This window comes from Callorhinus ursinus, unplaced genomic scaffold (genome assembly GCF_003265705.2).
Source record: "Callorhinus ursinus isolate GAN/ISIS: 27379988/994484 unplaced genomic scaffold, GSC_fseal_2.0 scaffold40, whole genome shotgun sequence".
Taxonomy (NCBI): domain Eukaryota; kingdom Metazoa; phylum Chordata; class Mammalia; order Carnivora; family Otariidae; genus Callorhinus; species Callorhinus ursinus.
Genome location: NW_027397102.1, coordinates 14856090 through 14873726, shown reverse-complemented (window position 1 = coordinate 14873726; position 17637 = coordinate 14856090). Strand labels below are relative to the sequence as shown.

The window sequence follows — 17637 nt, the reverse complement described above, 5'->3', positions numbered from 1 at the left end:
TGACCATAGAATTCTGCAAAGCTTCAGCTCTAGTGGAAATAGGATCTGACCAATTTAACAATCAGACCAGAGCACACTTAATTAAAACTCACCAAACTTTGGCCACAGTTCAAACAACTCCCCACTGCAGGCAAGGAGAACCTCTGGAGAGGACTGACCTGAGGGAAAGAGCAGGCAAAACACAACATCAGAGTGCACACAGCATATACCAGAGACACTTTCTGAAACATGAGGCCCTGCATATTATATGACCTCTTCTTCATAAAGCCATTAATCTCAGGATCAGGAAATATAACAGGCTTTCCTAACACAGAGAAGAAGACAGAGACCTAGACAAAATGCCAAGATGGAGGAATTCATCCAAAAAAAAAGCACAAGAAAAGATCACAGACAAGGATCTAATTGAAACAGATTTAAGTAATGTGCCTGATCCAGAATTTAAAGCAACAATCATAACGATACTAGTTGGGCTTGCAAAAAAACAAAGAAGACAGCAGAAAATCCCTTACCACAAAGATAAAAGACTTAAAAACTACTCAGGTTCAAATGAAAAATGCAATAACTAAGATTTGAAACTGACACATGTAATGACCACAAGGATGGAAGAAGCAGAGGAATGAATCAGTGATAGGGAAGATAAAATTATGGAAAATAATGAAGCTGAGAAAAAGAGGGGAAGAAAAAATACTGGATTATGAATATAGACACGGAATTCAGTGATTACATAAAGCATAATAACATTCATATCATAGGAGTCCCAGAAGAAGAAGAGAGGAGGAAATGGGCAGAAGGTTTATTTGAAAAAAAAAATTATAGCTTAAAACCTCCCTAATCTGGGGAAGGAAACAGACGTGCAAATCCAGGAGGCACAGAGAACTCCCACTGAACTCAACAAAAGCAGGCCAACACCAAGTGTTAAATTTGCAAAATATAGGGATAAAGAAAAAAAAAATCATAAAAGGACAAAGAGTAAAGGGGTCCCTAATTTACAAGAGAAGACCAATAAGATTAGCAGCAGATCTCTCCACAGAAACTTGAAAGGCAAGAAGACAGTGGCATGATGTATTCAATGTCCTGAATGGGAAAAATCTTCTGCCAAGAATACTCTATCCAGCAAGACTATCATTCAGAATAGGAGAAGTAGTTTCCCAGACAAACATAAACTGAAAGAGTTTTATTATCACTAAACCAGCCCTGTAAGAAATATTAAAGGGGACTCTGAGTGGGAAAGAAAAACCTAAAGCAACAAACACAAGGAAGGAACAGAGAAAATCTCCAGAAACAATGTCAAAACAAGTAATAAAATGGAACCAAATTCATATATATCAATAATTATTCTGAATGTAAATGGACTAAATGCCCCAATCGAAAGATATAGGGTGTCAGAATAGGTAAATAAACAAGACGCATCTATATGCTGCCTACAAGAGTCTCATTTTAGATCTCCAGACACCTGCAGATTGAAAGTGAGGGGATGGAAAAAAAACATTTATTATGCAAATGGAGGTCAGAAGAAAGCTGAAGTAGCAATACTTAAATCAGAGAAACTATATTACAAGCCTAAGACTGTAATAAGAGATGAAGAAGGTAATACGTCATAATAAAGAGGTCTATTTTTTAAGAAGATATGTAAAACTTAAATATTAATACCACCACATGGGAGCACCCAACTATATAAAACAATTAATAGCAAACATAAAGAAACTCTTTGATAATAATACAATTACAGCAGGGGACTTTAACAACCCACTTACATCAATGGACAGATCACCTAAGCAGAAAATCAAACAGGAGGCAATGGCTTTAAATAAAACACTGAGCCAGATGGACTTAACATATATTTTCAGAACATTTTATCCTAGAATAGCAGAATACACATTCTTTTCAAGTGCACATGGGCCATTCTCTAAAATACATCACATAGTAGGTCACAAATCAGGTCTCAAAAAGTACCAAAAGATGGAGATCATATCATGCATATTTTCCAATCACAATGCTATGAAACTTGAAATCAATCACAAAAATAATTGGGGGAAGACCACATATACATGGAGGTTAAAGAAGATCTTACTAGGGGTGCCTGGGTGGCTCAGTTGGTTAAGCATCTTTCTTTGGCTCAGGTCATGATCTTAGGGTCCTGGGATCGAGCCCCACATCGGGCTCCCCACTCAGTGGGGAGTCTTCTCCCTCTCCCTCTACCCCTCCTCCCTGCTCATGCTACCTCTCTTTCTCTCAATAAATAAATAAAATCTTAAAAAAAGAGCATCCAATAAAGAATGGTCAAACAGGAAATGAAAGAAAAATTTAAAAAATACATGGAAACAAGTGAAAATGAAAACAGGATGGTCCAAAACCTTTGGGATACAACAAAAGTGGTACTAAGAAGTATATAGCAATACAACCCTACTTCAAGAAGCAAGAAAAATCTCAAATATACAACTTAACCTTATACTTAAAGCAGCTAGAAGAAGTACAAACAAATGAAGTCTAAAGACAGCAGAATAAGGGAAATAATAAGTATTAGAACAGAAATAAATTATAAAGAAACAACAGCAAATAAACTCCTACTAGAACAGATCAATGAAAGGAGCTGCTTCTTTGAAAGAATTAAATAAGTTGATAAATGCCTAGCCAAACTCATCAAAAAGAGAAGAGAAAGGACCCAAATCAATAAACTCACTAATGAGAGAGGATAAATCACAACCAACACCACAATAATACAAACAATTACAAAAGAATATCATGAAAAATCACATGCCAACAAATTGGACAATCTGGAATAAATGGATAAATTCCTAGAATCATATAAACTACCAAAACTGAAAAAGGAAGAAATAGAAAATATGAACGGATTGAAAACCAACAAAGAAACTGCATCAGTGATCAAAAATCTTCTGAAAAACAAAGTCCAGATCCAGATGGCTTCACAGAGGAATTCTAGCAAACACTGAAAGACCTGTTCTTCTCAAAATATTCCCAAAAATCAAAATGGAAGGAAAACTTTCAAATTCATTCTAGAAGGCCAGCATTACCTTGATTCTAAAACCAGAAAAAGATCCCACCGAAAAAGATACTACAGGCCAATATCCCTGATGAACATGGATGCAAAATTTTCAGCAAAATACTAGCAAATCAAACACAACAGTACATTAAAAGAATCATTTACCACAATCAAGTGGTATTTTTCAGTTGGAATGGTGGTTTAATATTCACAAATCAATCAATGTGACAGACCACATTGATAAAACAAAGAATAAGAACAGTATGATCCTCTCAATAGAAGCAGAGAAACCATTAGACAAAGTAGATCATCTATTATTGATAAAAACTCTCAACAAATTAGGGTTACAGGGAACATACCTCAACATCATAAGGATCATATATGAAATCCCTGCAGTTAATATCAACCTCGATGGGGAAAAACTGAGAGCTTTTTCTCTATGGTCAGGAACAAGACAGGGATGACCATTCTCACCATTGTTATTTAACATAGTACTGGAAATCCTACCCTCAGCAATCAGACAACATAAAGATATAAAAGGCATCCAAATTGGCAAGGAATAAATCAAACTGTTACTATGTGCAGAAGACATGAGACTATTTAAAAAACCTGAAAGAGTCCACAAAAAATTGCTAGAACTGATATACGAATATAGTAAAGTTTCAGATTACAGGATCAACATACAGAAATCTGTTGTATTTCTATACTCCAATAATAAAGCAGCAGGAAGAGAAATCAAGGAATTGATGCCATTTACAGTTGCACCAAAACCCAAAAGATACCTAGGAATAAACCTAACCAAAGAGGTAAAAGATCTGTACTCCAAAAATTATAGAACACTGATCTATACACTGATAAGTCTATAGTACACTTGAGGTTGGCTTGAAGATGACACAAAGGAATGGAAAAAACTTTCAATGCTCATGGGTTGGAAGAACAAATATTGTTCAAATGTCTATACTACCCAAAACAATCTACACATTTAATGCAATCCCTATCAAAATGCCACAAGCATTTTTCACAGAGCTGGAACAAACAATCCTAAAAATTCTATGGGACCAGAAAAGACCCTGAATTGTCAAAGCAATCTTGAAAAAGAGAAGCAAAGCTGAAAGGATCACAATTTTGGACTTCTAGTTAATTACAAAGCTGTAGTGATCAAGACAGTATGGTACCTGCACAAAAATAGACACATTGATGAATAGAGCAGGATTGAAATCCTAGAAATAGATGCACAACTATATGGTCAACTAAACTTCAACAAAGCAGGACAGGGTATACAATGGAAAAAAGAAAGTCTCTTTAACAAATGGTGTTGGGAAAACTGGACAGCGACATGCAAAAAAATGAACCTGGACCACTTTCTTACACCATACACAAAAATAAATTCAAAATGGATGAAGGACCTAAATGTGTGAATGGAAACCATCAAAATCCTAGGGGAGAACACAGGCAGAAACCTTTGTCCTCAGCCATAACAACTTCTTACTAGATATGTCTCTGGAGGCAAGGGAAACCAAAGCAAAGTTGAACTATTGGACTTCGTCAAGATAAAAAGCTTCTGCACAGTGAAAGAAACAATCAACAAAACTATAAGGCAACATTCAGAATGGGAGAATATATTTTCAAATGACGTGTCTGATGAAGGGTTTATATACAAAATATATAAAGAATTTATCAAACTCAACACCCAAAAAACAAATAACCTAGTTAAAAAATCAGCAAAATACAGGAATAGACATTTTTCTGAAGAGGAGATACAGGTGACTAACAGACACGAAATGATGCTCAACATTACTCATCAGGGAAATACAAATCAAAACTACAATGAAATATCACCTCACACCTGTCAGAATGCCTAAAATTAACGAACAGGAAACAACAGATGTTGGCATGATGATCAAAACTACAATGAGGTATCACCTCACACCTGTCAGAATGCCTAAAATTAACAAACAAGAAACAACAGATGTTGGCATGATGCAGAAAAAAAGGGAACCATATTTCACAGTTGGTGGGAATGCAAACTGGTATAGCCACTCTGGAAAACAGTATGAGGTTCTTCTACCCTACAATCCAGCAATTGCACTATTAAATATTTACCAAAGGACACAAAAACACAGATTCAAAGAGATACATCCATCTCAATGCTTATAGCAGCATTATCAACAATAGCTAAACTATGGAATTATCCCATATGTCCATTGGCTGATGAATGGATAATGAAGAGGTGGTGTGTGTATATATATATATATATATATATATATATATATATACACAATGGAATATTACCGTGCCATAAAAAATAATGAAATCTTGCCATTTGCAATGACATGGATGGAACTAGAGGGTATTTTGCTAAGTAAAATAAGTCATTCAGAGAAAGAGAAATACCATATGATTTCACTCATATGTGGAATTATGAATCAAAACAAATGAAAGTAGGGATAAAAAAAAGAGAGACAGGCAAGCCACGAAACAGATTCTGAAATGTAGAGAACAAATAGATGGTTGTTGGAAGAGAGGAAGGCAGACGGTTGGTTTATTTTTTTTTTAAAGATTTTATTTATTTATTTGACAGAGAGAGACACAGCGAGAGAGGGAACACAAGCAGGGGGAGTGGGAGAGGGAGAAGCAGGCTTCCCGCCGAGCAGGGAGCCCGATGTGGGGCTCGATCCCAGGACCCTGAGGTCATGACCTGAGCCGAAGGCAGTCGCTTAACCAACTGAGCCACCCAGGCGCCCCAGACGGTTGGTTTAAATGGGTGATGGGCATTAAGGAGGGTGTTGGTTATGATTAGCACTGGGTTTTGTATATAAATAATGAATCACTAAATTTTACACCTGAAACTAATACTACACTGTATGTTAACTAACTGGAATTTATATAAAAACTTGAAGTTAAAACAAAAAATAAAATGAATATGTTACTTTCATCATTCAAACACATCTATATTTACAAATGGTCTAATAAACCATGACCAAAATAAAAAAAAAATAGAACTAACCAGCACTCTCATACAGTGCTGCTGGGAATGTTAAAAGGTATAGTTATTTGGAAAATGGTGTGACACTTTCTTAAAATATTAAACATAATGTTACCTTATGGACTAGCAATTCTATTCTTGAGTATACACCTAAGAGAATTGAAAACTTATGTCCATACAAAAACTTATACACCAATGTTCACTGCAGCATTTTTTATAAGAGCTAAAATTTGGAAACACCCGATTGCCTGTCAACTAATGATAAAAAAATGATGTCTGTCATCTAATGGATAAACAAAATGTGTCATATCATACGATGACATATTATTCAACCATACAATTGAATGAAGTGTTGATGTATTCTATAATATGGATGAATCTTGAAAACATTATGCCATGTAAAAGAAGCTGGACACAAAAGTCCACATAGTATGTGACTCAGCTTTATGAAATTTCTTATATAGGCAAATCTATAAAGACAAGTGAGAATATTGGTTGACAGAATAAGAATAGGGAAGATTAGGGAGTGACTGGTAATGGTTATGTGAATTTATTTTGGTTCATGATGAAAATATTGTGGATTTCAATAGTAATGAAGGTTGCATAAATTTATAAATGTAATTAAAAGTACTGAATTTCACACTCTACAATAGTAAATCATGTTATGTGAATTATATCTCAATAAAAACACTAAATCAACAGATCATAGTTCTGCTATATAAGCTTTCAAAGTAAAAATTTTACAACAGTTGTATTCAAGGGAAAACAGAAAAAATGAAGAAACTGTAATTCACACTACAACTAAATCCCATAATAATGCAACAAATCTTTAAAAGTTGGATTTGTAAATTATTTAGTAGAAAAGATATCACAATATATGGTAGAGTATTTTAAAGAACTTATCACCTTAAATGGATAATATTTGTTGAGTCCTAAGTGTAAGCAAATGTTGCATCGTATAATGTTGATTTTGAATTTCCATTAGACTGTAAATAAAAATCATTATTATAATATTACTGTAGAAAAAAAATGTAAATTCAGATTTTTAGCTTGAAAACCTAAGAGAACATATGGAATAAAGAAAATGGTACAATTTTTCCTTCATAGCAACCTTGTTTTGTTGAGCATCAAGTAATTGCAGTAAAAAATTAAGTTTAGGGTTATAGCGCTAACCTCATAAATAAATTAAATTAGACAGAGCAATTACTGATAACCAAAAGAAGTAAATGCTTTTATACTTGAGCAACTAGATTATCCAAATATGTAGTTCTATTATCTGACTCTCAAACAATTCTGATGCTTTTAGGGGCTTGAAAAATGTGGAAGAATATGCAAAAGTATATATAATTTAAAAAGTAGTCTTGTTTATACAGATTTAAGGTTCTTTTTTTAATTTTTATTGTTTATTTGAGAGAGAGAAAGAGCGTGAATTGGGGGAGGAGAAGAGCGTGAGGCCAGGAGCAGACTGCAAGCTGAGCACAGAGCCAAACAGGGAGCTGGATCCCAGGACCCTGAGATCATGACCCGAGCCGAAATCAAGAGTCAGATTCTGAACCGACCAAGCCACCCAGGCGCCCCTATACAGTTTTAAATGAAATCCCAATAGTATCATTTTTATTTTAATTTTTATTTTTCTCTTTTTAAAGTTTTTATTTAAATGTCTGTTAACATACAGTGTAATATTAGTTTCAGGTGTACAATTTAGTGATTCAACACTTACATACAACAAACTGTGTTCATCACAAGAGCACTCCTTTGTTGGAGCTACTCATATACCATTTTGATTTTAAAACTGAAATGCAATCTGGTGTACCTGAGTGGCACAGTTGGTTGAGTATCTGACTCCTGGTTTTGGCTCAGGTCATGATCTCAGAGTCCTGGGATCAAGCCCTGCATGGGGCTCCACATGCAGAGTCTACTTGAGATTCTCTCTCCCTCTCCCTCTGCCCCTTCCACTCGTGTTCTCTCTCTCTCGCTCTCAAATAAATAAATCTTAAAAAAAAAAAGTGGGCACCTGGGTGGCTCAATCGGTTAACTGTCTGCTTTCGGCTCAGGTCATGATCCCAGGATTCTGCGATCGAGTCCCATGTGGGGCTCCCTGCTTGGCGGGGAGCCTGCTTCTCCTTTTCACTCTGCCTCTGCTCCTCCTGATTGTGTGCTCTCTCTCTCCTATCTCTCTCTTTCTGTCAAATAAATAAATAAAATCTTTAAAAAAATGAAATGCAATCTTATAGCAGGCATGAAAGAATACATTCTCAAGTGATCCCCTCAGGCAGACTCTTTGGCTTATACTTTCTGCTTCTGAATGTTTTGGGAAAGTGTTAAAAATTATGATATAGTTTTTTTTCTAGAAATCCCATTCAAGATTTATCTCTATGTTTTCCTGAAGCAAGGTTAGAGTATATCAAATCTTCTTACACAAAATATCATGAAATATTATAATAAAAATCTTATTTTTAGTAAGGGTGCTATAACCCTAAACTAATCTCTACTTCAATCTTACTTCCACCTATAACTATGTATATACTACTATATACATAGTATAATTTTCTCTCCTGTTATCCCTTGCCTTTTGGAGAGCAATCAAAGCATGAAGGAAGAGAACTTAGTATAGTGCCTGGCATGTTCTATGTCCCAAGAAAGACCGTTGAATAAAATGAAGCTAAAGGGAAAGAGAGTTGTCAAGAAGTCTTTTTAAGCAAGTGTTAGGGAGAAAAAGAGGATTGTGCAAGGCTTTTAGAAAACTCTACACTCAAGCTATATTAGCATAAAAGAAACAATAGTATTCCATGTACAAATGCAAGCCAATTTGATCAAATATTATTAGAAGAAATTATGCAGCCACTATTTAAAAATAATCCATCATTTGAAAGTGACTCACTTCATTTGTTGTTGTTTTGAAATATGAATATTGTGTAATGTTTTACACCTGCTCATTAAAAGTTGGTGATTATTGTTATCATTATCATCAATATTAAAAAACAAATTAACTATGACTTAATGCTATATACTTTACCTTCTATAATTATCCTCCATTTCAAGAGCTGTCTAAATTAATGACAACAGAACCATTCTAGAAACTTTTGGCAAAACTAATAGAAGTAATAGTAATTTCCATAGTGTAATATAAAAATTAATTTCAGTAATTCAATCCAAATAAATATTTTTATTAGAACAGTTTGGGACTAGCTTTGCAACTAATTATACAGATATTCAAGAATAAAAATGTAAATGAGGCATATTTCTTTGATTGGTTAATATCCACTTATATTTTCTTCTAAATCGTATGGTCTCAGGTTTATAGTCATATCTTTGATCTACTATAATTTTCTTGGATCTGTAGTTTGGAACAAAGATCATTTTCCAAATACTTCACAAGCTTTCCCAGAACTATATCTTTATCTCTGGTTTTGATTATTTTTGAACCATATATTAACTTAAGATATGCATTATGTTCAACTTCAATACTATTTTACTACATCGATCTATCAATTTCTGCACAGCTACCATCTTTTATTGTTAAAGCTTTAATATTCTGACAAGACTTTCTCTTCTCTTTTTGTTACTTTCCAAAATACTCTTATTCTTTATATTTTATTTTATATTTAAAAAATGTATTTGTTTGAGAAAGAGAAGAGAGATAAAGGGAAAGTGGAGGGAAGGGCAGAGGGAGAGTATATCCAAGCAGATTTCCAGGGAGTGTGGAGCCCAATGTTGGGCTCGATCTCATGAGCCATGAGATCAGGACCTGAGCTGAAACTAAGAGTCATATGCTTAACCACCTGAGCCACCCCTGCATGCACTTTATATTTTAAGTACATTAGAAAAAGCTTAAAATGGTCCCAGAAAACATATATGGAAAATGTTTAATGTGGGTCCTCTAAAGTTCCCTAATTTCTTCCTTCTAATCTTCTAGGATATTTTTATATTTGGAGAATAGCAATAAATAGTCACAGCAAAGAAAATATAACTTTGTTAACCTGGTATAAATTCAAACTCTGTAAAGCATCCAATAGTCATTTTCTCCAAGTTGCAAACTGTTAAAATATGTTTTCTAAATCTCATTTGGATTCTGAATAATAGCTAAGTACTCTATTGCACATATTTACCAGTAAGCAATGATATAATTCTATATGATTTTAGTTAAGAATATAAAACATTTATCAATTTAGTTGAATGTTGCCCTCTTAAATGAGCATTGTATATCATCACTTTGTAGAGTGTTTTCTATTTTTAGTTTGGTGATATTTTGGATCACTAATAAGTGATTATCAAGTGAAGAAATTGATGCTTTCAATTGTCACTAATACACAGCACTATTTAAAATCTTTGTTATACCTTAAGTCTAAGAAATACATCTTGTAAGCATGAGCACCATGAATACCACATATACACATCTACTATATAAATATTTTAGATTTAAGATAATATGTGCCTTTAGAAATTCACATTCTTACATTCACATTAAATGATAATTTAATGTGATAATTTTATTGTCACATTATATTTTATCACATTTAATGTGATAAATTATATTACTAATCTTTTAAATTTGAAGTATTATATTTTATACGAGCTGAAGGATAGAAACTTTTCAGTGTACTGGCTCCAATTCTGGTAATATTACATATTGGCTAGAATAAAATACTATACAGTACACTTTCTAAAATCATCTATTCGTGTATAGCCTCTAGATTAACTAGTGCCTGTCAGTGTTCTCTATTGGTGGGTACTTCTGAAACTACTCAAAAATTTCAAAGAAATCAAACTGTAATGAATTGTGGTTCTTAAGAGTCTCAAACATAGGACACAAAGTCTGCAATCAAAAGTGTTGACTTTGATCTATACAGACCATTTCTGTTTCACATTTGACATTTCTTTTCATTGCCAGTGGCAGTAAACATCAACCAGGGTATGTTTTCCAAATGTTTTCTTTTTTCTTTGAAGTTTGGCCAGCCAGGGAGAAAATGTTCTCAGAGGAGCAAGTATAAAAATAAGGGCTTCAGAGGATTTTTTGTTTGTTTTTCTTCAGGGTTATAATATGAAACCAATGTATACCAAACCTTTTTTCTCTGAAGCCCAAACCCAGCAGTTAATTTTTCTTTGAGAAGGACCTAAATCTGTGCTGATACAATAGCCACCAGCCACACATAATTATTGAACATATGAAATATGGTAGTTGGAATTCAGATAGATGTACTGTACCTGTAAAATACATATCAAATTTCAAGGCTTAATATGAAAAGGAATGCAAAATATATTAATTTTTATATTGATTACATGTTGGAATGATGATATTTTGGATACATTGCTTTAAATGAAACATATCAATAAAATTAATTCCACCTGTTCCTTTTTGCTTTTTTAAAATGTGTCCTGGACAACTTATAATTACACATTTTATTATATTTCCATTTGACGGTGCTGATCAAAATCAATTATAATAAATCACTTGAAATTTAAGACTTCTGGGCTATGGTCTCAGATTGACAATTTACTTAATGAGAAAGTTGCTGTTTCAATAATCAATTTTTGTTTGTATCTTAAAATATTTTCAATAGCGTATTTTCAAAGTTTATTTCAAACAAAAAATTTCCCTCATTATAGACCCAGATTTTGGTGTGGTATCTATAAATGGAAGTAAATAAATATTTTATTTTTGTTACATCATTCAAATAGAATCAAATTCAAGACATATTATTAATAATATTAACATTATACTTTATGAAATAAAGATTATTATTCTAATTAGTTATAGCAGAAATAAGTATTCAGAACCTTTTCAATGTTTATGGCTCATTTAAACAAGTCAGGCATATTTTACCAGCAAGCAACAAATATGTCACTTAGTAATGCCATTTATTTCACATACATGGATTTTTAAAAAGGCAAATAGTATAAAACCAGAACATAAACTGAAAAGAATACATTTTTTATTCACAGATTATATACTGTTTCAAAGCTATGCTGAGTTTTTATCACAATGAGGACACTGCAGAGCCACACCCATTTTCTAACTTTAATAAAAAATCATTGAAAAGCAATACAATTTTATCATAAAGTATATTTTTTCTAGTTCCATGTACCAGTGAATAATATATAATGAATATGGCAACATGGAATTATTTCATTCTACCTGAAGAAGGCAATTTTCAATGTTAAAATATCCAGATGCTCTAATAAAACTTAATCCTTTCACAAATATTGTTCTATGCCATTCTAGCATCTACTGTTAGTAATCTAACACAAAACTAACAAAACTGCATTTTGATTTTATCCTTCAGTCTGAGAATTTAGGGAGCTATTAGATTAACAAAAAGGGATTAATATTATGGCCTGTGGATAAGTTTGTCATTTGGAAAGTTATACATGAATTTTCATTAACTTCTGGCCATGAAAAGAAAAAGTATGAAAATACATTATTTTCTCTAATTGACATATGAAAAGTTCCATATCTATCATGCATAAGAATGAATTACGTTTTATGTTCACAAACACTTATTAACTAAGTATTCAGATGAAGATAGGTGAAGTGATTAATTTGACCGAGATGTAATCCATTTTTCTAGTCTCCTTAGGAACTTCTACCTCACCCTGCTTCCCCACCTCTCATATTCATCCCTAAACAGTTCCTGATTCAAATACAACTCAAGTCTAAAGTAATGAATTCCTAAATTACAACTGATTATTTAGTACTAGCAATAAGTATAAGAAACTAGCTCAAGAACAGATCCTTGAGAGTTATCTGAGAGCCAGAAAGGTAAGGGTTGTCCAATAAAACAGTATAAGGTTATTTCAAAAATTAGCTTGGGTAGCTGAGCATTACTGTGGAAATCAGACAAATGACTGCAGGTAAACAAACCAGTTGACATTCTACTGCTCAAATGATAAACCTCAATGAAAACAGAAAATGTAACTAATATATTATACCTGAAACTCAGTCTTGAATTAAAACATGTCTAAAAAAAAGAAAGTACACTTGAAAACAAATATAATAAAACAAATTGGGGCACCTGGGTGGCTCAGTCAGTTAAGCATCTGCCTTCAGCTCAGGTCATGATCTCAGGGTCCTGTGATCGAGCTCTGCATCAGACTCCCTGCTCAGCGGGGACTCTACTTTTACTTCTCCCTCTGCCATTCCCCCTGCTTTTGCTCTCTGGCCCTATTTCTCTGCCAAATAAATAAATAAAATCTTTAAAAAAACAAATTAATTTATAAATGTTGATTAATATATATTTTCCGAGGAGGAGGTACTAAAGAATTTGCTCTGAATGAATTGACAAGTATATATTTGCAATTTCTTCCTTGAAGACAAGTAAAGCACTGCCAGGAATAGAACTGTTTATTTTACTACTAAGAACTTGCACATATATATATAACTTACTATGAGGGGAAAAATCTACATATTTTTGTACTTAAGAAAATAATTCAATTTTATCCCTGGTAAACAGTCAGTCTTCAATAGACCAGTTGAATGAATAAAATAAGATTAGTCACATACATTTGTGATTAGGGTCATAGAGGGCTTTTTCCCTTATGTGTTAACATTTAATTATAAAAAACATGCTTAAGAAACTGTATTAAGTGAGATGAATAATATCAAGCCTATTCAAATAAGCTGTTAATGGAAAGTGGATATATAAAATATGGTATGAAAATTATAAAATATAACCATAAAAGGTACTATGGTGTTTCAGTGCAGCTTGGAGTAAGAACCCAACTGCATTATGAACATACTAAATAAATATGCAATTAGAGCAAAATTTAAAATAGAAGTTTAATTGCAATGATCATGGCTCATTGGTGTACTGATAAAAGTTCAAAAATCTAAACAATAGTAATGTCTTACACTGGTATAGTGCTTTAGAGACTATCAAATTCCTATATTATTTACCCTAACTTTGACTCAGTTTCCACTATTTCAAAAATAAAGAAAATAGTAGAACTTACACATAGAAGTTTAATAAGTATTAAAATAAAAACATTTACAAATTATTAGGGAGAGTATCTAGAACACAGTATACATTTAAATACTAACTAATGTGTTTTTGTTCGTTATTATATCATCATGTTTCAGCAGCTTGACTTCTCTGTGAGGGTTAAGTATAAATATGATCACTACAATTTTTTTTAAATGTGCGAAAAAAATATAGAGTCTGTGTTTAAGTAACTTGGCCAAATGTACACATTTAGTCAGGTGTAGAACTGTCATTAGAACTCAATATGATCTGGTTCACCTTCAAATATTCTTTCCACCATATCTTGGAATGTTATGATCAAAACGTCTGGACTTGTGAGGAGGGAAGATGACAGAGTAAGAGGTTCCTGAGCTCACAGCATCCCAAGGACACATCAAGGAGAAGAGAGAGAATGGGGCAGAAAACGTATTTAAAGAATAATAACTGAACACCTCTCTAAACTGGGAAAGAAAACAGACACCCAGGTCCAGGAAGAAAAGAGATAACTTAGTAATATAAACCCAAGGAAGTCCACACCAAGAAACATAATAATTCAAATAGCAAGAAGTAATGATAAAGAGAATTTTAAAAGCAGCAAGAGAAAACATTTACTTTAAAGGAAAACCCCATAAGGCTATCAGCTAATTTTTCAGCAGTAACTGCAGGCCAGAAGGGAGTGGCAGGATACATTCAAAGTGCTGTAAGAAAAAAAAAATTCAACCAAGGATGATCTACTCAGCAAAGTTATCATTCAGAATAGAAGAAGAGACCAAAAGTTTCCCAAACAAGAGTTAATTTTCACCTTTAAACAAACCTTAGAAGAAATTTTAAAGGGAACTCTTTAAGTAGAAAGAAAAGGCCATAACTAGAAATAAATTATAAATGGAAAAAAATCACAGGTAAAAGCAAACATATAGAAAAGCTAGTAGATTAATCACTTATAAGCCAATATAGAGGTTAAAACACAAAAGTAGTAAAAATGAATTATATCTACCAAAAGTAAGTAAGGAATACACAAAATTAAAAAAGTTGTAAAACAAGACATCACAGACATAAAACAGAGGGTAATAAAAATTTAATGCTTTTAGAATGGGTTAGAACTTAAGTTAACATCAACTTAATATGGACTGCTATATGTTTAAGTTGTTATATATGAACCTGATGGTAACCACAAGTCAAAAACTTATAATAGATCCAAAAACAATAAAGAAAAAGGAATCCAAGCATAACAATAAGGAAAGTCATCAAACTACATCAAAGACAGCAAGAGAAGAAAGAAACAACAGAACTACCAAAAAAAAAAAAAAACAAAACCCAGAAAACAATTAACAAAATGACAATAAGTACATACCTATCAATAATTAATTTAAATGCAAATAGACTAAAAGCAGGGTAGCTATAATTATATCAAACAAAATGGATGTTAAAACCAAAACTATAGCAAGAAACAAAGAAGGGTACTACATAATATTAAAGAAATCAATCTAGCAAGAGGATATAATTATAAATATGCACCCAAATTTGGAGCACCTGAACACACAAAGTAAATATTAGCAGACATAAAGAAGGAATTTGACAGTAATACAATAATAGTAAGAGACTTTAACACCCCACTTACATCAAAGGATAGATCATCCAGACAGAAAATCAACAAAGAAACAGTAGATTTGAATGACATATTAGACCAGATCAACCTAACAGATATATACACAACATTCCATGTAAAACCATCAGAATACACATTCTATTGAAGTACACATGGAATGTTCTTCAGGATAGGTTACATGTTAGGTCACAAACTAGTCTTGACATTTAAGATTAAAATTATATCAAGCATTTATTTTCTCAAACACAACAGTATGAAACGCGAAACCAATTAAAAAAATCAAGAAAAAATCATACACATGAAAGTTAAACAATGTGCCACTAAACAACCAATAGGTCAATAAAAAAAAATCAAAGAGGAAATAAAAAAAAATACATGGACAAGTGAAAAAGGAAACATAATAGTACAAAATCTTTGGGATGGAGCAAATACAGTTCTAAGAAGGAAGTTTACAGCAATACATGCCTAACACAAGAAACAAGAAAAATGTCCTCTTCCTGCTCCTGCTTGCTCAGGCTCAGGCTCCGGCACTGGCTCTGCCTCCTCCCAGCCAGCAGGGGCCAGGGCAAAGTGAGGTCATAAAAATCCATGTGGGACGGCCCCAGGTCAAGCATCAGAAATTTGACTGTCAGTTTGGATGTGGCAGTGGGGTCAATCCAGAACCTTTCTAGAGGGTAAAAGAGTTTACATTTAAGAGGGGGATACTGAAAAGATGGCAGAGGAGTAGGGGACCCTATTCCAACTGGTCCCCAGAATTAAGCAGGATATCTACCAGACCAATCTGAACACCCATGAAATCATCCTGAGATGTAAGAAGATAGATCTGGATCTCTACAAACAGAATGTCATAAGCAGTTGGTTTTGAGGTATGAAGTGGGGAGCCATGATTCTGCAGACAGATATAGGAAGATAAACAGAAGGGGGAGGGAGCCGTGGTGATCCTACACCACTGGTGAGTGATAACCTCCCATGCTAGGGACAGGGCAAAGACTCACAGACCAGTAGCGATGGGGAAAGAACTTTAGGGCAGCCCCCTGGACTGAAACCCAGAGTGGAGAGAATGCGTGTGTGAACTGGGGGTGGCTGGCAGTTTTAGAAGCACAAAGGGCAGAGATGTGCCTGACCTGGAGGCAAGGACTAGGAGTGCTGCTGAAGGACGCACAACCCAGGACGCTGCAGTTTTTAGCAGCACAGACAGAGATAGTATGGCCTGGAGAGCTCACTGAAGAACAGACTGTGATTTCTCTGCTCTGAGGCAAAAGGTTGGAAATGATCAGTTCTGCTCTGACTCTTGGAAGAGATGTGGAAAGCCACCAGGGAAAGCCGCCACAGAGAAAAAGCCCCTCAAAACCGGTTTTAACTGAGCCCATTCCCCCCCACAGGGGGCAGGACAACTTTGCCCAAACAGGGTTGCTTGAGTAACAGCACAGCAGGACCCTCCCCCAGAAGACAGGCTGGGAGAACAAGAGACTGACAATACTAGGGTCGCTACAAAACAGGCGCATCTTGCTTGGGTTGTGGTCAATAATTTGGACTCTGCATTCCTTCAACCTCACCTCAACAGAATGACTAGGAGGAGGAACCCCCAAAATAGGAACGACTCAGAGACTGTGACTTCTGCCACAAATTTACAAATGGATACTGGAGATGGAATTCAGGGTAGCAATAGTGAAGACAATAGCTAGAATGGAGAAATTGATTAATGGCAACATAGAGCCTCTAAGGCCAAAATGAAAGCTGAACTGGCAGAACTTAAAAAGGTAATCAATGAGATCCAATCTAATCTCGATAATCTAACAGCTAGGGTAAGTGAGGCAGATGAATGAATTAGTAATTTAGAAGACCAATTAATAGACAAGAAGGGAAAAGAGGAGGCCAGGGAAAAACAACTCAGAATCCATGAAAATAGAATCAGAGAAATAAGTGACACCATGAAACTTTCCAATGTCAGAATTATTGGGATCCCTGAGCAGGTGGAGAGAGAGAGGACTAGAAGATATAATTGAACAAATCGTGGCTGAGAACTTCCCTAATCTGGGGAATGAAACAAACATTCATGTCTTAGAGGCAGAGAGGACCCCTCCAA

General features: G+C 34.1%; 1 protein-coding gene across 2 annotated transcripts in view; it reads right to left on the bottom strand.

The window, feature by feature from the left end:
- The window catches only part of LOC112828530 (protocadherin-11 X-linked), a 639354-nt gene that overhangs the window by 131011 nt on the left and 490706 nt on the right, over positions 1-17637 (bottom strand). For both annotated transcript variants that reach the window (XM_073880940.1, XM_073880941.1), the window contains one exon: positions 93-158. In XM_073880940.1, coding sequence (XP_073737041.1) covers positions 93-158 — 66 coding nt within the window. The remainder of the gene's footprint in view (positions 1-92; positions 159-17637) is intronic.